General features: G+C 43.3%; 1 protein-coding gene across 1 annotated transcript in view; it reads left to right on the top strand.

Annotated features, from left to right (window-relative positions):
• The window catches only part of hk2 (hexokinase 2), a 36,485-nt gene that overhangs the window by 7,852 nt on the left and 16,056 nt on the right, over positions 1-12,577 (top strand). Inside the window, exons 5-10 of the mRNA XM_076270923.1 lie at positions 2,224-2,319; positions 2,446-2,545; positions 2,722-2,905; positions 3,835-3,996; positions 4,435-4,668; positions 5,154-5,458. Of these exons, the coding sequence (XP_076127038.1) occupies positions 2,224-2,319; positions 2,446-2,545; positions 2,722-2,905; positions 3,835-3,996; positions 4,435-4,668; positions 5,154-5,458 (1,081 nt within the window). The remainder of the gene's footprint in view (positions 1-2,223; positions 2,320-2,445; positions 2,546-2,721; positions 2,906-3,834; positions 3,997-4,434; positions 4,669-5,153; positions 5,459-12,577) is intronic.

The following is a 12,577-nucleotide window of genomic DNA, read 5'->3' as shown; positions in this document are numbered from 1 at the left end:
CTTGTAGATGTTTTTATGGGCCAGTGGTACATTAAAACGCCTGCCTGATGGTAGTAGCTGGAAGGAGAGATGGAGGGGGTGAGAGGGGTCCTCTGTGATCAGGTTGGCATTCCACATCACAGAGCAGCTGTACAGCAGCTGTACAGCTGAGATGGGGGGGGGGGGGCAGTTATTTTGGCAGCATACGTGACCGTATTGTATTGTGTTTGATGGTGAGTTGGTTGTACCAGGAAGAGATATTGAAAGTGAGAACTGATTCAATGAGGGAGCGGTAAGCCAAGTTTAACACATCCTTGCTGACCTGAAAAGTTTAAGTGCTTTTTTTGTATGTTGTGTCTGTGTGTTGTGAGAAGGACAGGGAAGTGTCTATTTCTGTGCCCATTTACCTGAATACTTGCACTTGTTCCACTGGCTGACCCTGGATACTAAGTGACTGAAACAGAGGCGATGCCTTGTCTCTGCCCCCACAGCATAGTTCTTTCGTTTTTGCGATGCTCCAAGGAGAGCTCAACAAAAGTTTGGGACAGATTATTTACTACCTGCTGGTAGCGAGTTAGGGCTTCAATGTTGGACATGTGTGCAACTAAAGCAATGTCATCAGCATATTTAAAAAGTGCCATACCTTCACTGTTACACGTGATGTTGTTGGTGTACACAGAGAAGAGGATTAGGGATAAAACACAACCTTGGGGGAGTCCAGTGTTTAAAATAAGCTTTGCTTATTTAACCCCATTAAATTGTGATCTGTCCAACAGAAAACTCTTAGTCCACAGGGTCAGTGTTGGGTGAACCTGAAGATCAGAGAGGTGATGTAAAAGTTGATCAATGCTCACCGTGTTAAAAGCTGAAGAAAAGTCCATGAATAAAATCCTGGTGTGTGGATGTGCTGAGTCCAGGTTCTTGGTGACAGTGTCTAAAAGTGTGAGGCTTGCATCCTCCACACCATGTCTTGCTCTATAAGCAAACTGGAATGGGTCCAGCTTGTCTGACACCATGCCTGATGGGAGGTTGCAGACCACCCTCTCCATACATTTGCACAGCACAGATGTCGGGGCCACTGGTCTGTAGTCCTTTAGGTCCTTAGCAGGTGCCTTTTTGGGGATAGGGAATGATGTTGGATTCCCTCCACTGGTCAGGTGTACAGCCAGAGTCCAGGAGGTGTTGGAACAGCCTGGTGAGAACGCCACTTAGCTGAGTATTCTTTTAGCACCCTGCCTCTAAGCTTGTCAGGGCCAGAGGCCTTGTGTGGGTTGACTCAGTGTGGAGGTCACCAGCGTCTCATCGATAAGGAGGGGCTAGAGGTTGGAGCTGGGGGTTGGGGGGCCCAGGTGGGTGTTGTGCTGACCCCATTGAAACGGGTGAAGAAGATGTTCAATTTCTCTGCCAGAGTTGGGTCTGGGCCGGCAGCCCCTGCAGGCTTGGGTGTTCTGCCCATCATGATATTCAAGCCTTCCCATGCTTCCCTCGAATTCCCAGAAATCAACTTCTGCTCCACCTTGTTCTTATAGTCAGCTTGGCCTTCCTCCTAAACTCCTTCTCCAGTTCCCTCACCTTAGTCATTAAAACAATCCTGGAGATAATGTGTTGCCCTGCATATGACCTAACCTAAAAATACATTAACAGGCACAGCATTAATTAAAAATATTAACAGCATTGCCGAAGTCCCTTATTTACAAGGATGTAGCCCTGAAACCTAGAAAGGACAAATGCAGTTGTGCCATTATTTAGATATCCATTAGCTTTGTTTTTGTATTGAGCCAAAATATTTAGATGGTGAAAGATTTGTGTTTACTGACAACTTGATGAAGTGCATTAGGCCTAAACTCTTACCAAATAGTTTCAGAAGGTTTTAAAATGCAGTTGTTTACTCAATCCCAAATAAAAAAAACATGTCCATATCTGTTTAACCCTGTCACCATCAGCATAGCCATTGTTTGTGTTGAATGTACAGCTCTATCTGTAATCATATTAAGCCTGCCCCATGCTGGATAAGCGATTGTGATTGGATCCCGGGTTTTTGATGATTCAGAAACGGGCATCAGTGGGATCCTTTCCAGACGAACCTGCAGAACAAATTTGTTAATAAGTTATGCAATGGGTTCTCTCACTTGCTAATTATATGTCAGTAGCAATCAACACTGTCCTTTTTTTATTTTAATTCGTTGCTGACTTTTTTTCCCCCTTTTTTCCCCCCTTCATTGCTTGTTTGTGTTTTCATTGCAGAGTATCCTGGTGTCATGGACCAAGGGGTTTAAGGCTAGCGGTGTTGAAGGCAAAGATGTTGTCAGCATGTTAAGAGCAGCCATTAAGAAGAGAGGGGTGAGATGAAACTTTGAAATGCTACACTATTTCACTCATTTCACTCAGTCTTTTATTCAGCTAATAAATACCTTCTCCAGACACTGACTTACTACAGCTGCCCTTTCCCCCCCCTTTGTCCTTTAGGACTTTGACATTGACATTGTGGCTGTGATTAATGACACCGTTGGCACGATGATGACCTGTGGCTATGACGACCACCACTGCGAAATAGGCCTTATTGTGGGTGAGTCATGCTCACAAGTGGGCCACTGTTTAGCCCCACTCCTTGGGACAAAAGCATGACACACCTGATGATTTATTTTCCCACTCCAAACAATAAAAGGTATTTATTTGATTTACTGTCCAAACAAGACAAAAAAAGAGATAAAGTGAGTGAGGTGGCTGATTTGTCGCCTACAGGCACAGGCACCAACGCATGCTACATGGAGGAGATGCGCAACCTGGAGACGGTGGAGGGCGATGAGGGTCGCATGTGCGTCAACATGGAGTGGGGCGCCTTCGGCGACGATGGGGCGCTAGATGACCTGCGCACCCCTTTCGACGTCGAAATCGATGCAGGCTCGCTCAACCCTGGCAAGCAGCTGTAAGCGACAGCTCAGAGCATGTTCAGTCATCTAAAGAGGCTCACTGCCCTGGTTACTGCCTGGAAAGGCAGTACACATCTATCTATCTATAAAGCAGGACGCATCTGTGTGACTGTGTGTCCGGATGTCTGTGTGTCCGGATGTCTGTGTGTCCGGATGTCTGTGTGTCTCATATCTCGCTGACCGTTTGTCAGACGGATTTCAAATTTGGCAGGTGTCTTGCTACGGGCATGAGTAAGTGCAGTGCCAAATTTGACGTTGTTTGAATAACAAATGCAAAAGATATCGTTAAATATATCAGTAAAAGAAGCACATTGGCTTTCGCCGCTAGCTACAGTGTGGGAGGGGGAGTGGCTAGCGGCGAAACACATGCAAAGCATAACCAGCAACAAGCAACGAGTGGCAGGCAGTGTGATGTCACTTAGGCCTATATGAATAGCCCAGGCTACTTTGGACTGTCTTTAGACTTTGAATAAGCAAACGACAATTCCAACTGCAAGGTCCTAAATTGAAACGAGCGATAATGGTCCCGAATTAAAGAATGTCTCAGAATGCCACACATGCAAAGCTTAACCAGCGACAAGCAACGAGTGGCAGACAGAGTGTGATGTCACTTATAGGCCACCAGAGACTGTTTTTGAGTCACACCGTTGCAAATTCCATATGATGCATCATTCCACAAAATGGTTTGTTTTCTCTTGCCTTGTCTTTGAGGGTTTCACAAATAGTAAATATAAAGTGTTTTAACCCACTGGAAATACTAAGCCAAATCCATTATCAGTAACAGTAGTACTGTACTTAACAGTAAAATCATTTGTCATTATTTAGAATATGTAAACCAAAAGACTTTAGCCAGTGAAGGATGTTGGTTATCATGAAGTTTCAGTGTTTTTAGCTGCAGCCTTTTGTCTTGATTTGTCCCTGGAAGGTTTGAGAAGATGATTAGCGGGCTGTACATGGGCGAGCTGGTGCGCCTCATCCTGGTGAAGATGGCCAAGGAGGAGCTCCTGTTCCAGGGCAAGACCACACCAGAGCTGCTGACAACAGGACACTTCCAGACAAGCTTCATCTCCGCCATCGAGAACGAGAAGTCAGTACAATCTACGGTTGCTGCTGTTCTGTCCTCATTTTAGTGGTTTGGTGGAAATGGCAAGGTCTAAGTTCCCACATTTAGAGCAGAATCCCTCATGGGTTTTCCCCCGAAAGTATGTTGAAGTGTATGGCTGGCTCTGTACTATGCTTCCTGTTGCAAAGATGTTGCAAAGCTTGCTGAGACTTCCCTCTATTATTTGTTCTTGAAAGTTTTCACAAATTACAGTTGCACACAAATGTTAATCGCCAGTTTTGCCAAGTGTGTTTTCTATTGCCTAGATTATTTATTTATTTATCTATCTATTTATGTATTTATTTCAAATGAATAAAATACATGAATAGATTATTTCACCCTTATCTTTGTGCTTCTGTCTGTTCTGCAGACTACTTCTGTTTTTAATGTCTGTGTCACGTCTTCGTTCCCCTCTGACTGCAGGAATAATCAGGGTTTGCTGAATGCGGAGCAGATCCTGCAGGGCCTGGGTCTGACCCCATCGACGGAGGACTGCGTGGCCACACAGCGCGTGTGTCAGATCGTGTCCACGCGCGCCTCCCAGCTCTGCGCCGCCACTCTGGCCGCAGTCCTGCGCCAGATCCGGGACAACAAGGCTGCCGAGAGGCTCCGCACCACCGTTGGCGTGGATGGCTCTGTCTACAAGAACCACCCTCAGTGAGTTCCCACAGGCTAGCACTCTGGAAGAGTGCTTGATCCCGTCGCACTCACTCACAGAAACAAGGAAATGAGAGGGAAAATGGGTGCATTTCCAAGCCCCAACCAACAGTCTGTAAAGTTTTGGTCAAAAACTAGGCAGCTGACCTGCATGCAAACTGCCTGGCAAACACCAGCAGCATACTTGGCTATGATAAAAACTTGTTAGCATGCTAATTAGTGTCTTTTTGGCCTCCAAAATGAATTTGAAGATGGAGCCAAAACAGCTTACAAAACCTAAATGCCTGAAAAAGTGGCAAATTTCTTTGTTTTGTTGCTTCAAACTGAAATTACTCATTCACTCAGGTTGTCTCAAGGTTTTTCTTTTACGTCATTCTTCCGTTCTCCCTCCTATTTTCACCCTCTCAGTTGCTTTTCTTACTCCCACTCCCTTTCTGGCTCCATCCAACCCCTGCTCTTGTGTCCTTGTTTTCATCTTCTCTCAGGTTTGCCCGGCGACTCCATAAAATGGTGCGGAGGCTGGTACCTGACTGTGACGTACGCTTCCTGCGCTCTGAGGATGGCAGCGGTAAGGGCGCCGCCATGGTAACGGCGGTGGCATACCGTCTGGCCAATCAGCACGCCGAGCGGCAGCGCATACTCGACAAACTGCGGCTGAGCCACGACCAGCTGCTGGAGGTCAAGAGGCGCATGGCCGAGGCGATGGAACGTGGTCTGTCCCGTGACACGCACGGCAATGCCACCGTCAAGATGCTGCCCACCTACGTTAGGTCCACACCCAATGGCACAGGTCAGTGACTGAGAAAACGGTGGGGGGGAGTGGGGTGTGGAAGGCAAGACAGATACATACGCACACACACAGGAAGTGTGACACCATTAGCTTATCATAGCATAATTCACTGGAAGTGGATGCAGACATCTTGGAAATTCAAACTCCGGGTACTTGGGGTTTGAACGAGCTGACGAAAGGACAAATGGAACGAATCATTAGCCTATATCTAGCCTAGAGCTAAAAGGGAGTTATAGGATTTCTGGTGCAAGACTGGGTTATTGCACGCACAGAAAAAAGGGTATGTGTCCTCTGGGGTGGAGAGCAAATACGCTAATTTCCCAAAAGTTATACATAAACCATAGTCATAATATCAATACTCAACGATATACTGACGAACATACTGGATATCAAATGTACCGTGCAAACCAAAGATAAAAGTTTGTTGGTAGACTTAGCAGGCTAGCAACCAAGCAAGCGTGAATATGCTAACATTCGTTCCCTCAGTTGTAGAAACATCAAACTTTCAAAATACAAATGCTTGATAACTGACAGGTTTGTACTTACTTCGTTCATTAACGCACAACTTCACAAACTGTAATTCTGTTGTAGGTTACTTATATCTCAGTAAAGTCATGAACAGCCATATGCGAACTTATCACTTAAATAAACAATGTGCGTTCTCACATTTGTCTATTGGCAATGACGTAGGCGCTACTCTAAATCGAAGCAAAAGACACTGGATAACAACTGGAACAATACATTTATCCCGTCAATGACAAATCCTGAACTAAGCAAGGTAGAAGTCCTGGACCTTTTGTACACATAAAGTGTACAGACAGTTGCAAGTGTGAAAAGAAACAGACATATGCCAGCATAATTAAAAAGTAAAGTATTACATATATAACTCTGTTTCTAACAAATGCAGACAATACATTTGCCAGTTTACTTACAAGTATAGGCAATATATTTGCTCACATGGGTTCCTATAATTTACACAAGATTGATTTGTTTGGCATTGGGGGAGAAGTACATTAGTTGGGGCAGCCGTGGCCTACTGGTTAGCGCTTCGGACTTGTAACCGGAGGGTTGCCGGTTTGAACCCCGACCAGTAGGCACGGCTGAAGTACCCTTGAGCAAGGCACCTAACCCCTCACTGCTCCCCGAGCGCCGCTGTTGTTGCACGCAGCTCACTGCGCCGGGATTAGTGTGTGCTTCACCTTCACCTCACTGTGTGCTGAGTGTGTTTCACTAATTCACGGATTGGGATAAATGCAGAGACCAAATTTCCCTCACGGGATCAAAAGAGTATATATACTTACTATACTTATACTAGTTCAAGAAAACACTGGGCTCCCATAATTTACTCTAAGCTTTCTTGTGAAAAGTATGATTCATGTGTAGAATGGGCACAAGCACAGGAAAGTTGTAGGAGTGCGTGTATGGAGATGTCTTTCATCTCCTTGATGAAAATTAGACTATTTCACATTCATTTACTATGGCGGTCATTTTTGACCGTAAACAAAAAAAGCTTGACCAAGTTGAATAAATCACTCAAAATTCAAAGAAATTAGTCACAATGAATTTCAGAAGGTCTTGAGGCAATCTGATGAAAAATGCCATATTTATGGTACAGGGAATGTGGAAATCGGTCAATTTTGATAGATAGATAGATACTTTATTGATCCCCAGGGGAAATTCAAGGTCTCAGCAGCATACATACAACACAAACACATTCTTTAACAGCAGAAAGAGTAATTAAAGTATATAATATAAAAACACAACTAAGCAGTAAGGACAGTAGAAGATAAAGAATATGCTAAATATACTAAAATACTAATTATACTAACACTTAATACAATATATAAAAATATACTAAAATACAAATTATAAAAATACAAATTATACTAACTAACACTTAATCTAAATCAATTCTAAAAACAGTGTCCACATAGTGGTGATTAATAAATCAGAGGCGCTTGCAATGACTGAGGCAGGGACTGAGCCTGTGATTCTCTGTGCATAGTAAGGTATGGTAAGGTGCTCTAAGGTGTTTAGTGTTAGAAGGTTAAAAAGCATGTGTGTGTGTGAAGTATCCAAACAACACTTTCATTATGGCTGCTTTAGCCACAGACCTTCAGCTACTGTACAGTGGGTCCCATTTAGAAGTGGCCACTTCATTCGCGCTTTCCGTGATTCACGCAGGTGCGTGTAAAACTATATATAAAACTATTAACTTTTCCCCAAGAGGTGGCAGCTTAAGTCCGCTTGATACTGTAAGCCAGTGGGTCGCCAGCAGGGTAGGAAACAAAAGCACATGAGTGCCAGCAGGGTAGGAATTTCACGGCGGCCACAACGGCCATGGCCGTCGTAGCCCCTTGCATTGGCCGTGAGGCCCCTTTGAAAATCAGAGGTTTACAGGCCACGGTGGCCTTGGTGCCCCGTTCTTTCAATATTCTGCTTTGCGTCCTACTAATAGCGATTTTTATTTAGCCTGTGGCCTGTCAAAATAATCTTAGCATTCACAGCGCAAATTAATTTAGTCTTTTACGCAGTGGAGAAAGTGACAGCGCAAGAAAGAAAGTGCGTCCAAATTCACCCATTCTTCTCAGTTGAACTACTCGCGAAGTAGCCTATTCATCACACAGACATCACAAGTATCACATGAAAGAGCTTTTTCTCAGCTTTTAAACGATGTTAGCCGATAATTGCTGTGTTGAACGGTTCGCGAGAAAAGTAAATAATATAATTCAATTTAATCATACATTCTACTGAAGGTTTTGCGTCCCATGATCTCCCTACCCATTCATCTCGGTGGAATACTTCACGAACCCTTCTTTTAACACATGACAAACCATATATCAGAATAAACAGCAGACCTTACCGAACACAAAAGTGTAAAGCAGTCCCCTGTACAGTTAGCCGTTCCAGAGTAATCTAGTTTTGAATTTGCAGTAAATTTCTGCAAGTAAATGCATGGATGTCTCCAAATTTGGGCTTTACGTTTTACAATGTGTTTAAATTGTTCCACATGATTTCATAACGGGCCAAATACAAAATAAATGTTACAAATATCGCCTATATTGGTAAATCATAGGACACTTGACTAAGAGTTTGTGAAAGTAGCCTTAATGATCACAAAATGCTAAGCATGCATCTAGGCTATTTGAGTTTCTTAAAGCTGAGCTGTGCTTAAATTGTTCAATACATGATTTCATAACAGGCCAAATATAAAATAAATGTTGTATATAGCCTAGATATCTGCAAATATTAGATGATCAGATGATTTACAGTTCTATGTAATATGTCATGTTTCATACAGTGATGCAGGTCTACTGCAGTGAATAGGCTAAATACAACTTTGATCATTTTTATAGCCTACTACTGTATAGTTAACTTTGGCCTTGGTGCCCTGACATGTGGCCTTTGTGCCCCCCACCAAATATGCCCAACTGAAGGCCAAGTGGCCTTGCCCCAGAATGGTGAAATTCCAAGCCTGGTCACCAGCATAGCCTAGTGACAATTTATGTTGTGTAATAGGCCTAGCTTATACCTATAGCTTAGGAAAGCTAACAGCTTTCTATTAGGATCTAGTTTGTTAACAGTCACGGTTTTGTCATAACTCCCTCTATGCATTTTTGCATTTAGAATAGCTCTGAAACTGGGGGGCGAACACGTTGCAGAGGGGACGCCAGTGCGTGGATATCTCAATCGCAAAATTAAACAATATTTATTTCGGGCGCCTACCATGGACTCTGATATGCCGGCGATTTCTTAAAAGATTGAGCTTGATCTGGTGAAAGCCAGACTAACCATTGACCTCACAGTTGCAAAATGCAAGGGAACATGAATCAGCCTATATTTGCACGAACAATAACGGACAACAGCCCTTCAACTTGGCTCGTAAAAATGTGTATGAGGGCAATTCCATGCAAAGGTCATCCTTACCATGGAAAAAAAAGTTGTGCATACGCAAATAGAACTGTTGTTAAAATCTTCATTTAGGTCTATATTTTATTGTTTGTAACTTATCTGATTGAATTTGATGGAGAATGACACTCTTTTTACATCATAAATATGGTGTGCAACCATACAGAAACAACTTTTTTTACATGGTAATATTATACATATTTCAAAAGTGGATAAATGGACCCAAGGTTCAAACAAATTGTGTCATTTGACAAATTCCAGATTGACAAGGGAATGGTAGAGCAATGTCTATGCTCAGCTTGCCTTTAAGAGCACAACTCCTTACATTTGTAAGGCTTTTGTTTTTAAGTCAGCAAGTTCCATGGCCATGTCACATCCATAACGTTTTATAGGAAAAGTTTATGCTACACATACAGTGTTGATGCGACAATGTCCATAGTGTCTGTGCAAAGCTGATTTATATCAATGTAAAGTGTGATGACCAAATTGTGCCCCTTTCTTACTTTTAAAACCTTTAATGGTGCATTATGGATGTGACGTTATGGATGTTACATAATGTGAATTTACAAGACTGGGGACTTTTATTATACCTCCAAAGCCGATAAAACGTCTGTTCTGGTGGCATGTCAGTTTCAACGCATTTCAACTTAGTGTTTACAACTGACATTTCAAAGATTATTAGGTTGATCAAAACCACAGGGAGGCCTTGCCTAACCATTAGCAAAACAAACATAATATTAAAATACCTCCAGTGATTAGCCTAGCCATAGCCTATTTTCAAGTGGCCTAATAACGAAAATCTGAGCGATTATCTTCCTGTAACTGTCATACTAATGTTGTACAGTAACTGGATTATCGTGTTAGCTGGTGAAGATGGCTGACTTTGCAGCTGGAGTTAACATAGCAACCTCCTTCTGTTGCAGATCTGTTCAGCCTGCCATTCACGTCTGCTTAACACAGTTTAATTTTAAATGTGACGCGATATGACAGCATTTGAAGTCTCAGGCCCTCTGTAGCTAATACCCACAGAGTAACATGAGAAAGGGCCAGCAATAAACTAGATGTACAGCATAGCGGTACACAATATTACCGCCTCTCAGTCCTGCATATTCTCTTCGCAAAAATAAATCACACTTGTCAATTTGTCTCCATCTCCTACTCCTGCAACTCATGTTCATGTAAATGAGTGTGTGCATATGTGAGTTTGCTTTTGTTTATAAGAGTGTGTGTGTGTCTGTGTGTGTGTCTGTGTGTGTGTCTGTGTGTGTGCATGTGCGTATGCGTGCCTGTGTTTATGTGTGTGTGTGTGTGTGTGTGTGTGTGTGTGCGCGCGCGTATGTGTTTGCATGCCCACATACATATGCGTGCCTGTGTGTGTGTGTTTGTGTCTGCATTCATGTGGGTGGATGTTTGTGCGTGTGTGTGTGTGTGTGTGTGTGTGTGTGTGCTTGCCTGTCTGTATGTGTTTATGTGTGTGTGTGCTTGCCTGTCTGTGTGCGTGCGTGCGCGTGTGCGCGTGCATGTACTTTGTGTGCAAATCACAAACGAGTGGGTATGGGTTAGGTTGATGCGGGCTCTTGAGACTAACATACAGTACCATAAATATTTTGTCATCTTGAGTGCAACGGTTCAGGTAGAGCTAGTTATTTAGGGGAGTGGCCACCAAGTTTCATGTTCCCTGGTGTTTCAGTAACCCGGGAATCACTGACCAAAATTGATGACGGTAAAAGAAAAAAATTATTTTCTTTTTTATATTTTAAATGACTTGTTGTCCTGATTCTTCCTGTGGATCTTAGTGGGCACTGAGGAAGCAATAATTTCGTCGCTAGTTTTTCATGATTACCATTTCAATTGTTTCATATCAAAATTCACTACTTAAATATAGCTGCAAGCAGCAATGAGGGGGCCAAGCAGAATAGGCCGGAGTAGCCACGTCGACAAGATAGAACTCCCAGACACCCGGGATCAACAGGGCTGAAACAGGGCTGAGTATTGCCACCGCCTCCGCCAGCCAGCCCCCCCCACCTAATCACCCCAGCCCGTCCCAGCCCGTCCTGCTCAGCCCTGCCCTTGCACGCACGCATTAGAATTAACTGGATGGAACATGTCATCAGTTTCACATCAAAAAATAAAAGATTGATAAAACACATCAGCAACTACACATCAAAATGCAATATTGCTAATTGCAATCAAAGGTCACCAAATTTTTGGAGTGTCCTCCTAATGGGGTCATGAATATATGTAGTAAGTTTGGTTATGATACATGGCAGGGTTGCTGAGATATGAGCTCACTTCCTGTTTGGCGGCTTCCCCGCAAAATTCGATTGGCTGTTACAGCCGAATGCTTCTGTCAATTGTTCCAGAAAGCAATGCACTGATAACGCATGGTCTGAAGATGGTCTCTGCCAATTTTGGTGAAGGTCCGCTGAAATTTGTGACCTGCGAAAACTTGTACGTGTTTTTGATTAAATCCTAGAGGTCAAAGGTCACCAACTTTCTTGAGTGTCCTCCTGATGGGGTCATAAGTCCACCTACCAAGTTTGGTTTTGATAACTGCAAGGGTTGCTGAGATAAGAGCTCACTTCCTGTTTGGCGGCTTCGCCGCAAATTTCGATTGGCTGTTACGGGAGAACGGTAATAGTTCCGAAGACGAAAAAGAACGAGCTGAATGAGGCTTGGTCTGAAGATGATCTGTGTCAAATTTGGTGGGAATCAGAGAAAATATGTGACCCCTGATACATTTTAAGTGTTTTTGATGAATTCCAAAATGGCGGAAAATCCATCATGGCGGAAATTGACGTCATAGGATGCGTTGAACTCGGCTTCGTCTAAGGATTCCAACAATACCTCATTTTTGACAATCGGGCATACGGGTCAAAAGTTACGTGCGTGAACGCACATCCAACTTTGGCCTGTTGGTGGCGCTAGAGCACTCGAGGTGCCGGCATGAAACTTGGTTCAATTAATTATTGGACTGTCCCCAATCAGTGTGCCAAATTTCACATTTCGGAATATTAATAATATGAACAAAGAGAAACACAATGGGTGCCTTCGCAGCTTCGCTGCTTGGCCCCCAATTATGTGTTTTATGTAGTTTGTCGAGGACTGGTTCAGACACGTCACATCCATAACGTGAAACCGTCACATCCATAACGCCAGTTTTTCCTACATAATGCATTACGAAAATGACGCATAGTTTCAAAAACACAC

The sequence above is a fragment of the Alosa pseudoharengus genome, unplaced genomic scaffold, assembly GCF_046254945.1.
Source record: "Alosa pseudoharengus isolate Yale_2024_CS ecotype anadromous, Long Island Sound unplaced genomic scaffold, YU_APseudo_1.1 YU_APseudo_1.1_scf_6, whole genome shotgun sequence".
In the NCBI taxonomy this organism is placed as follows: domain Eukaryota; kingdom Metazoa; phylum Chordata; class Actinopteri; order Clupeiformes; family Clupeidae; genus Alosa; species Alosa pseudoharengus.
This window is presented reverse-complemented; position numbering and strand designations above follow the sequence as displayed.